Here is a 20,826-nt window from a genome sequence, read left to right on the forward strand (position 1 = left end):
GAAAGTGCAACTGAGTAGGTGCTGTTCTCTGTAAGACTCAAAGGATGCTCTGGCTTTTCTGCTGATGCTGTGACCTTTGTTGTTGTTTAACGGTTCACTTGTGGTCACAGAATTGCTTGGTAGGTGCTTACCAAGTTAGTGCTGAGCATGTTCACACAGAGGCAGCAAGGCTTCCAGGGACCGACCTGACTGCTTCAAGAGCTGTGGATCTCTCCTGAGCCTGGGATCCCTAACATTCTCCCCTCTTGTCTTGTTCTTCTATTAGCTGCGCCTCAATAGCATCAAGAAGCTGTCCACCATTGCCTTGGCCCTAGGGGTTGAAAGGACCCGAAGCGAGCTCCTGCCCTTCCTAACAGGTAAGGAGGTGAACGCCCAGTGCAGTGGGTCAGTTGGGGGTGGATCCTGCCAGAGTTGAGAGAAACATCATATTCTAAGTGTCTGCCCCCTGCTGTGGAGCCGGACAGGGATCCAGAGGAGGTGGAATGCAGTGCCTGAGGGAACGGTGTGAATCAGCGATGGCATGCTGTGGCATGCATGCCAGCGGTTTACCACCACTGGTCTGTGTGACGGTGGCCGGCCCCGTGGAAGGGTCTATGTACAGACAGAACCCATTTGAATTGCATCTCCAACTGTTGGCTGGTGATGTTGGACAGGTTTCTTTGTTTCGTTGTTGCTTACATTTCTCAGGTATAATATAGAGATAATCATGCCCACACTATAGCATTCACATGAGCATGAAAGATCAATAATAATTGCTTACTATGTGCCAGCTGGTATCTAGACAGGTTTTGGTGAAATTAGTTCATGTGATGTGACTACAGTGTTGCCTGTGTGCTTGAACATAGGCCCCCATCGCCATTCACCACATCAGTCTCATGGCAGCACCCAGAGGCAGCTAATGCTAGTGTTCCCATTTTGTAGGTGAGGCAGCTGTGTTGTACTGAGGAAAGTAACTCATTTATCTGAATCGAACTATTAAGCAGTGACTAAGGGAGGATATTTGTATAGTCATTCTGGCTTCAGACTTGCCAGTGTTAATTCATAGCACAAGTTGGGGATTCTGACTGCCTGATTTCAAATCCAGGCTTTCCCATTTTTCAGGGCAGTGACTTTGGGCAAGATGTTTCACATCTGCCTGTGTTAGATCTTCATGGGTAGACAGGTTCCCTAGTGTAAGCTAGTGTGCAGATTAAATGGGAGAGTGGGAGTCCTGTTAGAGCTTGTGATAGCGCCTGGTAGCTGCTAAGTGCTGCTTAAACGTTAGCTGCTAGACTGTTACAAAGCCTGCTGTCCCTGAGGAGGTGTGTAGACACCCAGTGCCGTGTCTGTAGTTAATACCACACCCTCTGCTCACTGTTCTCCCTGCCTCATACTGTGCACCGTTTAAAACTGCAACTGCAGGTGAGAGTGCTCTGTCACTAGTGAATGTTCTTCCGTAGCCAGTCATCTCACCTGGACCTAGGGATGATCCCGGAGAGGGAGGCGGTCAACATCATGTCCTGACCCCATCTGAAACGGGGAACGGAGGCCAGGCCTGAAGAGCTTCACTGACTTCCCACAGTGGCAAAGCTAGCGACTGAGGAGTGAAAGCGTCTGACCAAACACGACCTGAGCCTTAGGTGACCGTACACTCGGTGCTGAGCAGGTGACCCCAAGCCCTGTGGCTTCCACTGATGAACTGCTGGAGAGACTCCAGCTTTGGAGTCTCCCGTGGACACCTGGAGCGGGGAGCGAGGCACGACGGGATAGTGTGTGTTTACAGGTTAGCAGGGAAGACAGCTGGAGGCGCCTGGGTTTGGAAGCAGGCAGCTCTGCCACCAGCCTGCTGGGAAAGCGTGGGCGGCTCACCGTGTCTCCTCATCTCCCTTCCCAGGGATGGGCTCTACGCAGTCCTGACCAGAGCTGCGTGAGGACGAAGTGCTCCATTCGGAGCCTGGTCCTAGGAAGCATTCAGCACTCAGTAGGTGCTGCTGGCAGTTCTGTGAGGAGGTGGCGAGAAGGCAGCCTGGTGAGGGTGACCAGCGGGGCGACGAGCGAGTGGTCTCCAGGGAGTGCTCGCGGAGAGTCGGGGGAGGTAGAGATGGTGGGTAGGGTTTTGCTGGCCTTAAGTTGAAGGTCTAACCCTGTAAATGGGGACGGGAGCCACGTACAGTGGAGGGTAAAGGGAGATGAGATGTAGAAGAGCAGACGTTACGTACGTGCAGAGTTTGTGTTGGAAGCGCGGGTGAGGAGGAGAGGGACCGAGGCAGGAAGTCCGCCTGAGATCAGCCGGCGGAGAGCAGAGATTGTGGAGTCAGCGTATCTGCATTCAGTCCCGCCGCGTGCGCTTTGTTTCCTCCTCTGTGAAACAGGAATCGTCGTATAGTACATACAGGAGTCATTGTGAAGATTGTTTGAGCTCAATACATACAAGTATTATTTTATTATATCGTAGCCTCACGTGTAATAATATAATGTTAATAATCAGATAGAAAGCGCTGTGGGGAGAGCTGGTTGGGAGCCAGGAGGCTGGTGAAGAATGCAGGATTTGCAGGTTTCTTTGAGCTGTTGGCTCAAAGTAATGTCATCGTACTCTTTCTGCTTCGGGCTTCTAGCCATAACAAGTGGCACATGCGCTGTGTCTTTTGGGAAAAGCACTGTTTCATATCAAACAACCTAAAAGCCCTTACGAACTCTTACCTATGGAACACTGAGAATGGGTTTTAGGAAAGGAAAACCTCTATATTGTATTAGTTTTCCAGGGACGAAATGTCACAGATGGTGTCTAGAACATCAGAAATTGGTGTTGCGGTTCTGGAGGCTACAACTCTGAGGTTGAGGCATCAGCGGATTTCTCCGGAGGCCTCTCCTTGGCTTGCAGGTGGCACAGACTCGGGGTTTAAATGCAGCTGGACAGCAGGGACTCAATCAGCGTGTTTTACCCGAGACCAGCACACCTCACTGCCTTGGGAGGGGCGGCTGGGCCCGGGGAGAGATGCCTTTGGGTTAGGCGTAGTGTGGAACAGTCACTCAGCAGCCTCAGCTTTGCTCCTGCTGTGCTGAGCGGGGGCACACGGGAGCCAGTCCAGCGCACAGGTGACCGCAGCCTGCGATAAGGACGCTAGGGGCACAGGGAAGGTACAGCTAGGGAAGGGGCCAAGCTTGGTGGAGGGGCATCCCGGACGTCCTTCAACGAGAGGTGGCTGAGCCAGGTCTGAAGAGATGGGAAAGAACGTCCTGGCAGTCGGGAAGGAAGTTCCTGGCTGATCCAGTAGTGCTGAGGGTGGGAGACAAGGAGAGGTGGAAAACAAAACCTCCCCTTCCCCGTCCTGTGCTGCCTGCCCCTTGGAGGGGACAGCGGCCGGCACCACTTTTAGAGCACAGACGGGCTCAGCAAGGTGGCGTCGCTCACCCAGCAAAGGGCAGAAGTGGGACCTGGGCGCTGTCCTGCAGGCCACGCTTGTAGCTCTGTCCCTGTGCCGGCCAGGGGCAGGTGGGGAGGCTGGGCGCAGCCAGCGTGAGGGAGCGTCGCGGCGCCTGCCTGCCTAAGCACGGCTTACGCGGGGTGGGCTCGCTCTTGGTGGGGGACGCGCGTAACAGAGCCGTCTTGGCCCCACAGACACCATCTACGACGAGGATGAGGTCCTCTTGGCGCTGGCGGAACAGCTGGGAACCTTCACCACTCTGGTGGGAGGCCCAGAGTACGTGCACTGCCTGCTGGTGAGTCCGGGAGCTGGGAGACCCCCACCGCTGTCCTCGTCCTGGGGGTCAGGCTTGGGTCCTGCCCGCCAGGGGCAAAGAAGGGTGTAAGGCAGGCTGGAGATCACGTGAGAACAGACGGGCCTCAGACGTCAGGTTCTCCCCGCAGCCCGGTGGGGCCGTTAGTACTGTATGCGGAGCTTGCGCTTGTCGCCGGTGCTGGTCCCTGGGCCACATCTGACCAGTGTCAGGTGAGGCTCTGCACTTACTGGGTGTGTGACTTCTGAGAATAACTGGACCTCTCAGTGTCCTTTGTAAACGGAGCCATTAACACCCTCCTCCATAGCTGACTTAAACAGCACTTGGTACGTAGTGAGTGCGACAGTCGCTGTGATTGTCCTTGTTCTGGCCGCCCTGTAGCGTGGGAAGCGTCTCTTAATAGAGAAGCCGTGTAGAGCTGCCGGAGTTGAGCAGTCTGTCAAGGTCACATGGCTAAGAAATGGCAGAGCTGTGGTCGGTCTGACTCTGGCAGACCCAGCCCGCTGCCTGTGCGTCCCTGTCTGCGTGTGATTGCTAGAGACGCGCAGGTCGGATACTAAAAGGAGCTGCTGTTGGGACGAGGGTGAGGGAGAGACCGGTGGCCTGGCTTGGGAGCCTGGCGTGTAGCTGTTCCGGGCCTTTGCAGGTGCCTTAGCCTCTCTCTGGCCTAGACTCCTCTAAAGTGAGGACAGCACTGCTTCCCAGGATTCAGTGAGGCCGACCAAGCAGCGCAGCATGGAGTGCAGCAGTGGCCCTGCTACAGAGTATGTAGGTGTCAGCCAGTGTCGGTGGCGATCGATGCACTCTGAAAAGCCAAGGACAGCAGGGGCCCTTTCCTCAGGAAGGGACTGGAGTAATTTTAGGGTTCCCGGACCGTAGCGAAGCCCTTTCAAGGACTTCCCAGTGCAGACCTTCGAGGGAGGCTCCGTGGGTTTAGGGTGGGATGGGCTGATCAGAAGACTCAGAAATGAGCCCCCAAGGGGCCCAAGGTGGCCGCAGGCCTGAGGTGGCGGGGAGCCTGTCCAGTGACCCGTGTTCTCGCCACAGCCACCCCTGGAGTCACTGGCCACGGTGGAGGAGACGGTGGTGCGGGACAAGGCGGTGGAGTCCTTGCGGGCCATCTCGCACGAGCACTCGCCCTCAGACCTGGAGGCCCACTTCGTGCCGCTCGTGAAGCGGCTGGCGGGTGGCGACTGGTTCACCTCCCGCACCTCGGCCTGCGGCCTCTTCTCCGTCTGCTACCCGCGCGTGTCCAGTGCAGTGAAGGCGGAGCTTCGACAGTGAGTCCCGCCCTGCCCGTCTTCGCAGCCGGCCCGCGGCTCAGTGTCCAGTCCAGATCTGCGTGGGCCCCTGGTGTCCCGCGCTCTCCAGCTCTTGCCCACCACCTCCCCATCCCTCAGAGGGCCCGTCCTTGTCCTGAGAGTGATCTGCGGACACTGCGGCTGCCCCAGGGCTCCTTCCATGGACTTCTTCCACCCACTAGTTATTAAGAGTCTTTATGTGGAGAGTACTTAGAGCAGAAGCTGGCACGAAAAACACTCAGTGCAGGATGTCTGATGTTACGCAGGCCTGCCCCGGTCCAAAACCTTCTCAAACGTCTGAGCATCACGCCACGCCCCCAGCCCCTACTCAGTCCACAGCACTTGTGCTTAGGTGCCTGCCTTGGTCCCTGCCCCTCTAACTGAGGCGCTCAGTGCTGGAGGAGGCTTGCGGTGGCGTTTTAGTTGAGTATTTTACGTGGTCATACAGACGGTTTGGAGCCCCTACCGTGGATGGGTCCCAAGGGCCCCACCCCTGTTACCTCATTCAGGCCTCACCCTGGCCCAGGAGCTACTTTTGCTGTCAGCCCCACTTCAAAGGCCAGGAAGACTGAGAGGGGTCATCACCCGACCAGAGCCCACACTCGAGTGCCCACGTCAGCGGTGCTCAGTGCTCCTCCCTGCTGTGCTGCCTGCTGCCTCGGGGTCCCCAGGGCCTCCTCCTGAGCCCCGTCCCACCCCCAGGTACTTTCGGAACCTGTGCTCAGACGACACCCCCATGGTGCGGCGGGCCGCAGCCTCCAAGCTGGGGGAGTTCGCCAAGGTGCTGGAGCTAGACAACGTCAAGAGTGAGATCATCCCCATGTTCTCCAACCTGGCCTCTGATGAGCAGGTGAGATTGCGCCCGGCCCCTCCAACGTCCCCTCCCTCTGGCGGGCCCCGCACTGGAGAGCGAGCCCCAGAGCTCAGCCGGGCCTCTGTCAGCTTCCCCTTGCCCCAATCCTCACCCCAGGACTCTGTGCGGCTGCTGGCCGTGGAGGCGTGCGTGAACATCGCCCAGCTGCTGCCCCAAGAGGACCTGGAGGCCCTGGTGATGCCCACCCTGCGCCAGGCTGCCGAGGACAAATCCTGGCGCGTCCGCTACATGGTGGCCGATAAGTTCACAGAGGTAGGCCAAGGGCTTCTGACCCCTGTAGGTGGGACACTGAGCCCTTCTGAGGGGAAGGGCTGAGCCACGTGCAGGGGCTGGGGTTTTCCAGCGGAGCAGCACGGTCCTCGGGTGTTGAGCACTGAGATCTCTTTGAGGGTACTGTTGGACTCCGCTGCTGTAGCATTAGAATGTTTTTGGATCAGGTATCAAAGTACAGCTAAAGTCCCCTGAATAGTAAGGAGACCTATTGCTATTTGTAGTGCGAACAGGTCTACCAGGTAGGTGCCCTTGTGGTCTTCCTTTTGTTTCTGAGGAAGCCAAGACTTAGGTGGAAAGCCTGGCCTGGGGTCAGGCAGTGTTGCTGGGTTTGGATCTCTGGGTGGTTCCTTCGCCCATGCTGTGGCCCCCGTTCCTGTGGCCCTTTGTTTGTCCTCATCGGAGTGGCTGCCATGCCTTCTTACTCTCCCCGCCCCTGTGGTCCCTGTCTGCAGCTCCAGAAAGCAGTGGGGCCTGAGATCACCAAGACAGACCTGGTCCCTGCCTTCCAGAACCTGATGAAGGACTGTGAGGCCGAGGTGAGGGCCGCAGCCTCCCACAAGGTCAAAGGTTGGTGCCGTGCCCAGAACACAGCCGGGGGGGGGGGGGGGGTGTCCAGGGGGATGGGGGCGGGATCAGGGCGTCACATCTCACCCCTCCCTAACTCCCTCGTCCGCAGAGTTCTGTGAAAATCTCTCAGCCGACTGTCGGGAGAACGTGATCATGACCCAGATCTTGCCCTGCATCAAGGTAACAGGGAGCTCGTTGGGAGGAACAGCGTGAGCCTGAGGCTTCCACAGGAAGGGAGTCTGGGCACTGGGACAGCCAGAGGCAGACTAGGTTCCCAGGCCTGCAGGACCTTGAGGCACTGTCACTGAAACAGCTGGGTGTCCTGACTCCGGGCAGAGCCCGCGGCCTGGGGCTGACCTCGGAGGAGGGCAACCCCACGGTGCGGCGGGCCGCAGCCTCCACGCTGGGGGAGTTCGCCAAGGGCGAGTTCTGCGTGCCCTTCAGAAGGGACCGAGTGTCCTCACCCACAGAACTTGGGACTGGGGCAGGGGTATTTAAGCCTAGGAAGGAACGACAGTGTGCGTCCCCCTTCCCCTTGCCTGTGCTGCGTGAGTGCGAAGGGCCGGTGGTGGCCGTTTTCTCAGCGCTTCCCAGAGCTGCCTGCTGGGTCTTCGGTGCTGCCGCGGGGTTCCCTGACCCCGGGGCCTCCCCCTGCCTCTTCCTCTCAGGAACTGGTGTCAGATGCCAACCAACACGTCAAGTCCGCCCTGGCCTCCGTCATCATGGGCCTCTCACCCATCTTGGGTAAGGACAACACCATCGAGCACCTCCTGCCCCTCTTCCTGGCTCAGCTGAAGGATGAGGTAAGAGGCCCAAGAGGGATGTCAGCTCTGTGTTTCTAGAGGTGACGCAGGGAGACTCCTTCCCCAGGTTGACCAGGAGTCCCGTACTCTGAAGAGGCACCCAGGTCTTCGCTGAGCTGATTGTGGGCACAGCTGCCTGTGCGATCACTCACCTTTTATCAGCCGTCGCTTTGTGTCTCCTCGCCTCTGTGCTTGTCTTTTCCTGGGCCTTGGGGGTATGAAAAAGGAAAAGCGAAACAATCTTGATTCTCAGAGGGCTTCAAGACCAGTGTGGGACGGGCATGTGGGCGGGCACTCTCGTGGGTCCACTGAGGTGCTGTAGGTGCTGGCACGGGTCCTCAAGCTCTTTAGGGCTCAGAGAAGGGTGCTGTAACAGAGACTTCAGAATACTTGGGCTTAAACAAGACAGGATTATTGCTCTCACAGCAGTCCCACCCTGGGGGATTAGCCCTGCTGACCTCAGCTCTGGCTGACTCGGAGGTGACTGCCACAGTTTGTACATGGAGCGGGCACCAGACAATAGGCCTGGTCCTCCTCGGGCCAGCAGTCATCCTGTCTGCTTACAACACCTCACACCCCCATTGGCCTGAACTGGTCATGTGACCACGGAGGACAAGAGAGGTTGTTGTGCGTGGTGACTGGAGAGGCCAGGGGTGACCGTGGGGGAAGGACTTGGGATTTGAACCTGCGGGGAAGTTTCGGAACTGGGACAGATCTGGGTGTCAGAAAAGATCCCTGAGGCCAAGACAAAGAAGAGATGAATAAGGTGGCTGGAATGTTCAGGACGACCAAGGGAGGGGTCCACGGGGGCTGAGCGGGGCCAGGCTGACTAGTGATGTTGCTTGTCTGAGTCTCTTTTTCCCTAATGGAGCGCTTTCATAACATTAGCTAGGTGTAGATTCACACAGGTTTGCAGGCAAATTAGCTCCTATTCCAGACAGGTGAAGGTGGTCACATCGGCAGTCCCTGCTCCAGAATTCTCTTTTGAGAGAGAGAGGATGGATAAGCAGCTCTTAGTCATTGCATGGTTTTTTTTTTTTTTTTTCTGAGACATAGCTCTTCAGGGAACCTTTGGGACCTGGTGGGCTCAGGTCCCAAAGAGCCGTTAGTTGAGGGACCTAAGGTAGAACAAGGCAGAGGATTATGTTTGGTGTAAAACTTCTGGTGGAAGACATTTTTTTTTAAGGTTTTGCTTTGGTAAGAGGAGAACATGAATGCCTCTTGGTACCACTAGGACAAGGAAGCTTTCGTATACATTAGATGCAACGTCCTTGTGGGGAGAGCTGAGGCAGCTTGCGGAGGAGTCATTCATGTCAATGTATGCATCGTAGGTGAACAGTGTTGCACAAACATTCCAAGGAGTGGCCTATTGAAAGGGTGTGACAGAAAAGTAAGACAGCAGGTTGATGAGCACCAGCAGTCCTGCCCTCTCCCCAAGTGTCCTGGGCTCGAAGAAGCAAATTGTTTCAGTGTAAGGAGGGCAACTGTTGTTTCTGAGACGTCTTCTCTAGCCTCAGACAAGCTAGCACAGCATCAGCTGTCTTCCATTCCTCACAGAGAATCTTGTTGTTTTGATAAAAAGGGATTTATATTTTTTACAGTTCCAAGTAAGGTTCCCAGTGACTGCATGTTTTATTCATTGTTTGCCGTGTCTGAGTCGCAAGACTACCCTTCGGTGGAATAACCTAGAACAACCTGCAGACCTCAGGAGAGTTGATTATACTCGCATATCCCTTCAGCACAGTCAGGGACACAGATTGAAAACAGCAAAAGAAAAGCATGTGGGAGAGACCAACCATGTTGCCATGTTTCTCCCCGTGGACCCGTGGGGACGCTATTACTCCCCAGGAACCTGGTGGGCAACGTGTATGGAGAATTGCCAACTAGAGGCTCACCTGAGGCTCAGGGCCAGGGCTTCCTTGGTGGGCGGTGGCACAGCCCTGGATCGCCCTTGTGGCTGACCTTAGTTACTCAGTGTCCACCTCTTCAGAGGTCAGACGGATGCCAAGCAGCCCGAATCCCCACCGTAAACGGCAGTGATGACACAGACCGTCCGCTGTGGTTCAAGGCGCAGGCAAACCAAGACACTTTCACTTAGTGCGACGCGCGAGGGGCCGAGAAGTTCTGTGCAGCGCGTGGGCCAGGCCTTTCTTTGGAATGTGCAGAACTGGACCAGCTGCGCCTGTTGAACACTCGCTCACGTGGTCATTGACTTAGTTCAGTACTTCTCCGCTGCGCCGCTCAGCGGGCATGTAAAGCGGAGTAACTTACGGTGTCCGCCGTTCAGGAGCACGTGATCCAGGACAGGGCTCCAGTATGGGTAAAAGAACTAATGAACTAACTGCGTCTGTGTGTTTCCTTTACAAATGTCTTCGTCTGCTTTATGGCAGTAGCTGGGATGTTTTGGTGCACACTGAACCAGAGCTCATAATGTTGGTTATTGGAAGCAGTTCAAAACCATGCTTTCAGAGGGGAGGGAGCTGAATAAGAAAAAGAATTAAGTTGCATTATGTACGTGTACCACCTGCCAGAATGAATGTGTATACTGCAAACATGTGCCAATCAAAATTAAAAAGAACATTCCCCCAAAAATGCCTTCTCTCAGCAGACACCTTTTGGGCTGGAGATGTATGTGTATGGTGCATGCTCTGGGGTCCAAGCTGGCAGAGTCACATTATGGGGCACACACTGCAGCCCCACCTTACTCTTTTTTTTGTTGTTTTGTTTTGTTTCCGGTACCGGGAATCGAACTCGCGACCTTGCACTTGCCAGGCAGGTGCTGTGCCGCTGAGCTAAATTCTCAGCTCCTCACCTTACTCTTAAGAGCCCCAGCCACCCTTTGCGGCTAGGTGCCTATTCCGTGTCACAGACAGACGCCCATTGAGGAGCTCCCGCTAGCTGAGAGCTGTCAGAGAGCAGAGCCAGGATGAGAGCCATGTCTGCGCTCCTGTTACCCCGCACGGCACTGCATTTTCTCCTTGCAATTCCTGCAAGTTAGAATGGCTGTGTGTCTTGTGATCCTGCTACACGGCGTAAAAAGCTCCCCAGTTAACCTGTGTTCCCTGCTTTGTGTGTGCCTCCAGCGTGTCCCCAGGCTTAGAGCTGGCGTGGGTGAAGTCGCCCTTGGGGGAGGTTGGTTCTGTGAAGCGGGTGGAGTTGAGCGGTTGCGCGTGCAGTGCGTTCTCTGAGTTCCCCTGTGCTGTCCGCAGTGCCCTGAGGTGCGGCTGAACATCATCTCCAACCTGGACTGTGTGAACGAGGTGATCGGCATCCGGCAGCTCTCGCAGTCCCTGCTCCCTGCCATCGTGGAGCTGGCCGAGGACGCCAAGTGGCGGGTGCGGCTGGCCATCATCGAGTACATGCCCCTGCTGGCCGGGCAGCTGGTGAGTGAGGAGGCCTGGGGGCTTGGAGGCCTGGTGTCGGCCAGGACGGCTGCCTCGGGCCTGGGAGAAGGGCTGTAGGAAATAGGTCCTTAGAACTAGGTGGAGTTCAGTAAGAGGGTGGAGGGAGAGGGGTGCCTCAGGCGAGGTTGAGAAGGGTCCGATCTGGGGTGGGCGTAATTCTCCTGGGATCGGTGGTACCACTCCCTGCCCCCTCTTCCCTGAGCCCTTACCACCTTTTCCTCCCAGGGAGTGGAATTCTTCGACGAGAAGCTGAACTCACTGTGCATGGCCTGGCTCGTGGATCACGGTAAGTCCCCCGGGAGGGCAGAAGAGAGGAGACAGCTCCAGGAAGGACGGGAAGGTGGGCCGAGGCCCTTCCCTGCCGTTGGATGCCACAGGGACCCGCCGCCTTGCTGTTGGAGCACCCTGAGCAGTGCGTGCTGGGCGGGAACATAGCAGGTCGCCCAGGGCTGCCTGGTGGCGTGTGTGAGAGGGCCCCTGAGCAGACAGCCTGTGTGAATTCCGCCCTCCTCTCGGTCAAAGCTTACAAAAATCTCTTGCCACCCTTCGGCCGTACATTTACTCTGTGAAACATGGGATTTCTCATCCCAGTCTCGGGGGTATGGTGAGAACTGCTCATTGTTTTGTTCGGCTGGAGGAAGATACTAGTTAATGCTGCTCTTTACCAAACACTGTATGAAGTCCTACGTGCTAAATAATTAGCGTGGCCAAGCCCCTTCTCAGAACCGGTTGGCCTTTCTGTATAATGAAGCCGAAAGTGGAGGCTTGGAAAGGTACCGTGTGAGAAGACACTGCATGAACCGTGGGCTGCTGCTTTGGTTCGGTTTGGGCTGAGTTTATTGGCTGACCAGTGGCCCAGCCCCACAAGCTGCTCAGGAAGTGATAGCAAGTATGACTCTTAACTCCCGTGCCCCTCAGCCCTTCACCCGAGTCACCTGCCCTCTTACCCTCACCTGCTGCAGTCTATGCCATCCGCGAGGCAGCCACCAGCAACCTGAAGAAGCTGGTGGAGAAGTTCGGGAAGGAGTGGGCCCATGCCACGATCATCCCCAAGGTCCTGGCCATGTCTGGAGACCCCAACTACCTGCACCGCATGACTACGCTCTTCTGCATCAATGTGAGCATCCGCCGCCCGCCGGCTCACCCTCGGGAAGCTGGCGTGCCTGGGAGGGTTGGGGAGGAGCCTCTGCTGAGACAGCCAGCTTGGAAGTGGAGAAATGGCAGGGAGCCCGGGCGCAGGCATGAGTCCTGGGGAAGTGCGGGTCATGCCTTGAGGCTTCCAAAAGCGAGGTCACGGGGCCGCTGTGGGCAGGGACTTGCATGGGGGAAGACCCAGGCAGGGAGACGGCCTGTGTGAGCCGTGATCTCTAGAACTTCCCAAGAACCCTCTGCTTCCCTGCTAAGCAGATGGGCACTTTCGGTAAGATGGAGTGGCTGAGCTGGCGGCTCCAGAGTGAGACCTCATTTTAAATTCTGACTCTACTACACATTAACTGTGGACCATGGGGAAATTACCTGACCACTTAATGCTTAGTTTTTCTCACCTGTAAGGGATTAATGCTGCTGGTTAGCGTAGTGAAGGTTAATCTTGTTATACATACAGAACGCTTAGAACAGTTATACCATATAGAAGAAGTATACTTATCTATTTATGTTCATTATCATTACAGTTATCTCATGTACTGATAACATAAATCACTCAGAGCTAGAAAGTAAGGGATGAGATTTAGAAATAAATGTAAATGGTCTAGTAATTTCTTCCCGTGCCATTGCATTCTGGAGGGATCTCAGGTTAAGAATCAAGGCCCATCCCCAGAGAATGAAGTAAGTCTGAGGACAAAGACTAGGACATCCCAGAGTGGAAAAATGGTGTTAGGGGAGTTGGGAGCTTCCGGAGATAAACTGTCCTTGGGGTGGTCCTTCTGGGGCCAGACCCTTCTGTGTTGCCCAGCCTCGACCTGGACCAGATGTCCAGGAGGCCTGGCGGGAGGGAAGGAAGGTGGGGCGTAGCCGTGAACTTCTCATAATCACCTCTGTGCCCCTCGCTGTCCCCTAGGTGCTGTCGGAAGTCTGTGGGCAGGACATTACTACCAAGCATATGCTGCCCACAGTCCTGCGTATGGCTGGGGACCCAGTAGCCAACGTCCGCTTCAATGTGGCCAAGTCCTTACAGAAGATAGGCCCCATTCTGGACAACAGGTGAGGCCTGGGGGCTCCCTCACACGCTAGCAGGGGCTTTTTCTGGGCATCTTGGTCTTTGACCTGTAAAGATACAGCTCAGGCTTTGAGGCTGGGACTGCTCTCTGCTTGCTCTGCGTACTCAGGCCCTGCTTTCCCCTTCACAGTGTCAGTTTGTTAACTGTAGAGTGAGAACTCACATGGCCTGCACCATAAAATGGAATGAAAGAGCAGCTGGCAGCTCTGCAGACTAGCAATAAGTTACTAGAAAATGAAACTAACAAGATTTTACAGATAAACGGTGTGACTGAAAAATACTGTGAGGGCTGAAATTCTAAAAAAAATTTGCGGAGACACTTGCATTAATTCCACTCAGAATCCTCCTCCTCATTTCAGATGCACTCAGTCTGTCTTTCTGAAGCAGTTCTGCAAGTCCTTTTTCATGAGTGTTTTTAGTTGGGTTTTCATGGCTGCCTCCGTGTCCTGACTCCATTCAAGGTATTTGCCTTTCTGCTTATTTTGACTTTGGGGAAGAGACAGAGGTCACACGGCGCCAGATCCAGCAAATGAAGTGGATGAGAACGCACTGTAGCGTTTCATGGCCGGCCTCTGTCGGAAGGCACGTGGCAGCAGCGGTCAGCGTATTTTTCATCACTTCTCTTAGACATGAAAGACTTCCACACTGCTTCAGAAAATGGCAAGAATCAAGGGGTAACTGTTTGAAGCAAGGGAGAGTATTTCAAGAGGGATTAATGGCAGTGTCTCTTGCACGATAATAAATTTTTAAATTTAAACATTCACCATATATTTTGATAATACTATGTGTGTATATACATATATACTATATATAGTTTATACTTACATGTGGGTGTGTAACAAACATCAAATAGGAATAAACTGAAAGATGTGTAACATCTCTGGTAAAAACTATAAAACATTGTTTTCAGAAACTTATGTAGGACCTACACAATATCCATGCATGGGACGGTTCCCTGAATTCATCTTTAAACTTGGTGTGGACCTATTAAATATCAGCAGATTCATGAGTGGAAAACTGGTTGATTCTGGAAACATTATAGGAATGCAAAGACTGAATTAACCAAGGTGTCTTAGGTACTTTTCTCATTGCTGAGACAAAATACCCCAAACCTACAAGTTAAGGGCGGAAAGGTTTACTTAGCTTACGTCTTGTAAAAGTCAGTCCATAATTGGCTGGCTCCGGGGCAGGGTGGTGTGGCAGACAGGCATCACAGAGGAGAAAGAGTCCATGGTGGGCAGAAGGGAGCAGAGCAATAAAGGACGACCGCAGCTCTTTCTGTCCCTTATATCTTACCCAGGCTACGTAGGGCTGGTAGTACTTACACCCTTCATCCTAGTGCTCTTGATCCCAGCACTGCACCATGAATTAATCCCAGTGTCACATATCCTAGATACAGCCACCTCTGAAAAAGCCCTAGCTATGACCACATGAGACTTTGAGGGGAAACTAGACAGAAGCCATAACACAAGGCAACCCCAATGAATAGAGTTGGACAGCTTCCTCTCCCAGATACAAAGACTTACGATGCCACTGTAATTAAAGCAGTGAGGTTGCAGCACAAGGAAATTCACAGATAACTGCTGCACAGAATCAGGGCTATAGCAATGGACCGAAGAACTCATGAAAGCAGGCACCGTTGCAGTTCAGTGAGGAGATGCTCATATTTTCCAAAAACGACCGGAGCACTCGGCTGTCCAAATAGTGAAGAAACTGCCTTGGTGCATAAGCAAATTAATTTGAAATGACAGCCTAGATAAAAGAAGACTTCTAAAAGAAAATGTAGACGTCTTCCTCACTTGGGTGGACACAGATCTACTAGACAGTAAAAGAAAGAGATGGAGAAAGTAGCCTTCAGCAAAACGAAGAACTGTGTATCACAAGGCAGCATTTCATAGTAAACTAGCAAGCCCCTGGCTGGGGGAGTATTTGCAGTAACATTTCTCCTAAAGGGCTCTCCCGGAATGCTTGTCTGGAAATAGTAAGACGAGTCCCAGAAAGAGACGGGCAAACATTTGAACAGACCCTTCAGAGAGGGGCTCTCCACATGGCCAGGAGGCAGCGACAGGGCACTCAGCATCGTTAGGACAGAGAAATTCAGGTTACACCCCTGTAAGGTATCGCTGCGCACTGCCGGCAGGGCTGTGAAGACGCCGCGCTGCTGCTTGCTCACCCCGGCGGCGGCGCCGCCAGCGGCTGAGCCTTCTGAGGACGGGTGGGCAGTGGCGAGGGTGAATGCCCGTGCGCACAGGGGCCAGCCCTCACGCGCCCGCGTCCGCATCCCGGAGAGCAGTGCTCCTTTCTTTGAAAGAGTGTTCACCGTAGCTTTACGCATAGCAGCCGTGAGGTGGAAGCAGCCCTAACGCCTGTCCACAGGAGAGGCTGAGTTCCGGTTGATTCATATGGTAGAAAACCATTCAGCAAGGAGAGGGGATGCCTGCCGTAAGCAGCAACGTGGTGACTCTTAGGCCTTGTAGTAAGGGAGAAACTAGACCCAAAACAAAGTGCCGTGGACATAAAGCTCAAAAATAGGCAAAACACGTCTAGGTGTCCGGTGAGAGCAGGGATCCGGGGGCAGGGCAGCTGGCTCTTACGGGAAGGACATGCGTGGAGCCTGCGCAGCTCATTTCTCAGTTCCGCAGCCCCAGCCTTCTGTTTTTTCTCTCAGATCTGCCTTGGTTTCCCAAAGCTATTGATAGTCGGTGCAGGCAAGTTTCCTGGGGCTCCTGTAGATGAGGGTCGATGCTTCGTGTGGTCCCTTGCAGAGCCAAAAACGTCGCTTTTGACCCTTTCACCAGGCCCGTGACCTGTGCCCGGTTTGGGCAGTGCCTTCCTCCCGGTCCGGGCTCGACCTGAGCGGGCATGGAGTGATCGCTCCTGTTTCACCCTGGGTGCACTGTTGGCCCCGGCAAAGTCCCGTTCCGTCCGTGAGCGGCTGCGTTGCTCAGCCGCAGACTTTAGGTTCCGTCTCCCGTGGTGTGCCTTCCCGGACTGCTCTGACCAGCTGCTCCAGGCCCCAGACACAGCTCCTTGTTTGTCAGACTGGCGCCCTCCGAAGTAATTGCACCGGCGGCCTCAGGGCCTTCTGATGCGGGGGTGTGCATGTGTCCATCCGTCGGCCCGGGCTCCCGAGTCGCCCCTCGCTCTGCCTGTCTGTCGGTGTGCAGCTCTTGCTCAGGGAGCCCTCTGCGCACCTGTGGCCCGCTGCCCAGCCCGGCTCACTGTCTCCTCCGCTCCTTTCGTCTGTCCAGCACCCTCCAGAGTGAAGTCAAGCCCATCCTGGAGAAGCTGACCCAGGACCAGGACGTGGACGTCAAGTACTTCGCCCAGGAGGCTCTGACCGGTAAGGCCTCGCGCGCTCAGGGCCCTCGCGGGAAGGCGGTCTGCAGGGCGTGGGTACCGGGCGGGGAGCAGGGCTGGAGCAGTTGCGGGGGCCGAGAGCTGCGTTCTGAGTCCGGCCCATCCCTGCTCTCCAGTTCTGTCCCTCGCCTGATGCTGAGGAGAAGTCAACACCGGCCACCGATGTCCGCCCTCCCGCCCCACCGCGTGCCTCCCTCGGGGAGGCGGTGAGCGCCGTGGACGGCCTCTCCCTGTGCATGGTCTGACCCCAGGCGCCTCCCCCAGCACGGTTCCTTCTCTCCCCAGCCTGAGAAGACTGCTCACTGTCCACCTCCCAAGGGGCTGGGGAAGCACAGGGTGGGACGGGGCAGCGGCCGGGGGGAAGGGGCTGCGCCTGCCCGGCCCGTGGTGGGGAAGAGATGTGAGTGTCCCAGGTCACGGGTTCCTGCTGCTGTAATGGGGACCCCTCGCCCTCTGTTATCCACCTCCCTTCCTTCCCCCTCCTCCAGTGGTTTTTTGTGTCAATTGTGCTGTTTTTATTTTATTCCTTTTATCCCCTTTTCACAGAGAAATAAAAGTCTAGAAGGAGTCCTGTGGTTCTTCGCCATCTAGCACGGAGGAGCGTGTGCCACCCCAGGGCCACACGCTGTCCTTCTCTGTGGGGAGACTTGTCCTGGAGCTGTCGCGTGGGTGTCCCAGAGTTGGGAGGGTTCTCTGGGGTCCAGCAGCACTGCAGCTGGCCTGGAGGTGGGGGTCCCCAAGGCGTCTCTGGCCTGCAGCCCGTGGGACAGTGCACTTGCGCAGACATCAGCAGGGCACGTGGCGAGCAGGAGCAGAGGGGTCAGCTTCATGCTGTGTGCGGTGGGGGCGGCAGTTGCCCAGACCCTGGGGCGCTTGTGAGCACCAGGTGAGTGAGGACCTTCCCGGTGGGAGCCCCGTGTGGCTCGCCCCGTGTGGTCAGGGCTGGCTGCAGTGGCCCGCACGCCGCTGCCGATGAGGCCCTGTGTCGGAGACACGGGTACGCAGGACGTACAGTGAGTGGAACGGGGACTGTGGAGAACAGAACCGTTCGTTCTCAGAATCTTTTCCTTTTCTTAATACAGAAGCTCTGAGTTTTGGCGGGGGTACTTGACTGCCCAGAGTCGAGGCGTTTCCCCTGCTGCTTGCTCCTTCCTGGGCCCCAGCACGTGGCATAGAGAGCCAGGCTCCTACCGGTACCGGGGGAGCAGAGGCAGGACTGCTCGCGTCAGATCTGCAGATGGCTGTGCTTTGGGTTTTGTCATTTTTACTGGTCTCTGAATGCTTTTTCCAGAGGGTATTTTTTCTAATAACATAATTTAAAAATACATGCCTTCCGGCAGCAGGACCTGGAGTGCGTGGCCCTAGTGAGCGTGAGGACGAGGTGGGTCAGTGCCTCCGTCAGCCTCCCTCCGTGGCCCGGTGCACTGGGGAAGCCAGCCTGCTTCTCGGTGGGTGCAGAGTTGACCAAACCCTTCCCTGAAGGCAGGCTCCTGGGTCTCCCTGAACCAGCACCCCAAATATGGCCCTGGCAGAAAACTCTCTTTAGAACAAAATGTATGTTTGGGAAAACCAGACTTTCTCAGTTACAAAAAAAAAAAAAAAAAAAAAACCAGCTTCCTCAGATGAGGATCTAGAATGAGAACTGATACATTTTTCCTACCTGTATGAACTTCTTATTTGTAGAAACTTAGTGTATAGAAGACTTTGTATGGCCAGAAACAGCAGACTCCCAGAGACAGCCTAGGGAGTGCTAGGGAACCTTTTGAGCTTTTAAGGATATAGGCCGCAGGCATGTGTGCCATAGGTTCGCCACCCCCGACCTAGGGCAAGGGGAGCGAAGCCCGGGGTGCAAGCGTTCTGGCACCTGCTAATGGGGCCAGGTTGGGTCACAGGCTCCCTGAGGGTCCGAGAAGGGGGAGTGCCTCAAACATAATTGCTGGTATTAGGAACTTCCCTGTGTTTCTGGACGTCGAGCCCTTTCTCTCATCTACCTGCCAGCAAACAGACCTCAGTGGTCCCCAGCAGTAGCTGGCTGGCTAAAATATTTGCCATTTGTCGCTGGCGCCATGTGTGCTCATGCAGGAGGAGGAACTGTGACCACAGGGACGTCTGTTGGTGATTCACCTTGGGCTCCGGTTACCGCCTTCTGCTGACATTCCTCTTCAGCGTGAGGTCTAGACTAAGCCTGGCCCACCTCTGGGACCTGGCTCTCCTGATCCTCTGCATGCCCCTGCTCATGAACACAGTTCCAGGCTGAGCGTTGGGCATGGCCTGGGGTCTCAGAGCCGCACACCCAACGACTGTCAAGGTCTCTCTGCCTTTGGCCTACTTGAGTTGAACCTACCGAAACAAGTGACTTTCCTCTTGTGGAGAAGCCTGTCCCTTCTGTGGTAGGAATGAGGTCATTCACCGGGGTTTCTGCAAACCCTCCTCCCTCGAGTCAATGAACTCCAGTCCTGCGTTTCGTTGCTGTCCTGATTGCAGATTCCTCAGGGTCTCCCCTCTTCATTGGAGGCTAAATGCTTATTCTGGATCTTAGATCTTGTCCTAGGTCAGAATGCCACAAACTGGTATTGGGCAGCTTACATTAGCTTATGAATGGCAGAAGTTTATTTCTCACAATCTTGGAGGCCAGGAAACCTGAAATCAGAATGTCAGGTGTAGAAGCCAGTTGTGGCTCAGCCTGTGAGTTCAAGACCAGCCTAGGCATCGAGACCCCGTCCCAAAACAGGGAAAGATGCTTGCAGGTTTGGGGTGTCTGATGAGCGCTCACTTTGACTCATAAATAATGCCTGCTGACTGCGTCCTCACTTGATAGAAAGGGCACATGGCCTCCCCTGAGCCCATTTTATAAAGGCGCTAGTTCCCTTCATGCAGGTGTCGCCCTCGCAACCTAATCACCTTCCGTACGAGTCTCACAACACCCTCCTGACGTGTGCGGGCCAGGTGTCTTCTCAGAGGATGATGCCAGTGTCCGGAGTCCGGACCTGGGAGTCTGAGCTGCGTCACTCTGTCTCCTCCTATTATATCTCCCCCCGTCCCCAGGTGAACAAGATGCAGTATGCACGCCATCATTTTTCACTGCCATAGGTGGACAGAAAATGCAATAGGAAAAGTGGCCCATTTCTGAGCTGGCTCTGAGCGCTTTCATTGAGAGGGAATAATTCCAGCATCTCCAGAGGCGGTGGCCCTAGGACCTCATAGATGAAGGGTCCCCTTTCATGTAGAGATTAAAGATCTCCTTGGAGATTCTGGGGTCACACAGGCACAACCTTAACTTCCAGCGGTCCGCCTTTGCCACCCTTCCTGCCTCTGCATTGAAGCTGGTGAAGGTGGGCCTGGCACTCCAGTCACTCCCCTCTGTCTAGGCAAATGGCAGACAACCATTTACTAGTATCCCAGTTTATATCTTGTGTGTGTTCCTTCTCTCTTCCTTATTTTTAGTGTGAATAAAATCCTCTTCTTTGTCTGGGAAACAGACTTGTGGTCCTTCTGTATCATTGGTTTCTTACTGTGCAAAGACATTCTCCTCCTGGAATGTTCTCTCCTGGAGAGAACAAAGCTCTGGCAGCAGAATTATGCTTCCTGGGGCCACCACTTCCTGTTTCTACATGACCAAGGTTTCCCTCACCTCCGCAGCCCTCCAAGTGAGCCCTGTCGTGGAGGTTTAGTCCAAAGGCCTTGGCGTGGATGGCAAATGACGAAGTGTTGGGAGAGAGACCGCATTCTGCAGGGATTCCTCCCTCTCGCTAGGCTTTCTCTGCCGGGGAGCATGGCAGGGCTTTAAAGTAGCAGCCTGAAAACAACAGAACAACAAAAAGACAACAGCTACAACCTTTGATGATAAGAAGAAAATCCAGCCGTTAAGTGAACAAGAAGCTGATGAATCTGTTGGTGGTCTTTCATCCTAAACTTGTAAGAAGTCTTAAGGATAGAAAGGTGGGGTGGTGCGTGGGCTAACTGAGTGAGACTAACACCAACAACAACTAGTTTAATAAGAGTACCTGTAAATCTTAAGAAAGTTAACTTTTATGTAAATTTCTATTTGTTGTCAAAAAATATTTGTAATCACTGTATAACTGGTCAAGTGAACGCGTATTATTTTTAGGTTGACACTGTCCATCTGAGGACTAAATATGCCGTTTGTAAAACAACATTTGGTACATGAACAGTAACTTGTAAGGGCTCTCTTCTATATAGTATGCATTGCATAAAACATGAAAAAATGGTCAGTAAAGCTCTCAGCATGTGTGCTGTTTGTATTCAGTAGCATTCAGGTTAGAGGGAAAAGCTGTCATTTAATCATTCATAA

At 54.5% G+C, this 20,826-nt stretch overlaps 1 protein-coding gene across 1 annotated transcript in view; it reads left to right on the plus strand.

The window, feature by feature from the left end:
• Ppp2r1a (protein phosphatase 2, regulatory subunit A, alpha) overlaps positions 1-16,761 on the plus strand; it is a 28,692-nt gene extending 11,931 nt beyond the window's left edge. Inside the window, exons 2-15 of the mRNA XM_005412660.2 lie at positions 266-356; positions 3,599-3,699; positions 4,765-4,997; positions 5,721-5,868; positions 5,989-6,144; positions 6,618-6,732; positions 6,842-6,912; positions 7,401-7,535; positions 10,745-10,918; positions 11,165-11,225; positions 11,902-12,056; positions 12,996-13,138; positions 16,406-16,497; positions 16,631-16,761. Of these exons, the coding sequence (XP_005412717.1) occupies positions 266-356; positions 3,599-3,699; positions 4,765-4,997; positions 5,721-5,868; positions 5,989-6,144; positions 6,618-6,732; positions 6,842-6,912; positions 7,401-7,535; positions 10,745-10,918; positions 11,165-11,225; positions 11,902-12,056; positions 12,996-13,138; positions 16,406-16,497; positions 16,631-16,647 (1,692 nt within the window). The 3' untranslated portion in view covers positions 16,648-16,761. The remainder of the gene's footprint in view (positions 1-265; positions 357-3,598; positions 3,700-4,764; positions 4,998-5,720; positions 5,869-5,988; positions 6,145-6,617; positions 6,733-6,841; positions 6,913-7,400; positions 7,536-10,744; positions 10,919-11,164; positions 11,226-11,901; positions 12,057-12,995; positions 13,139-16,405; positions 16,498-16,630) is intronic.
• Positions 16,762-20,826: the final 4,065 nt, after the last annotated feature.

This window comes from Chinchilla lanigera, unplaced genomic scaffold (assembly GCF_000276665.1).
Source record: "Chinchilla lanigera isolate Chin_1 unplaced genomic scaffold, ChiLan1.0 scaffold00157, whole genome shotgun sequence".
NCBI classification, from domain to species: Eukaryota; Metazoa; Chordata; class Mammalia; order Rodentia; family Chinchillidae; genus Chinchilla; species Chinchilla lanigera.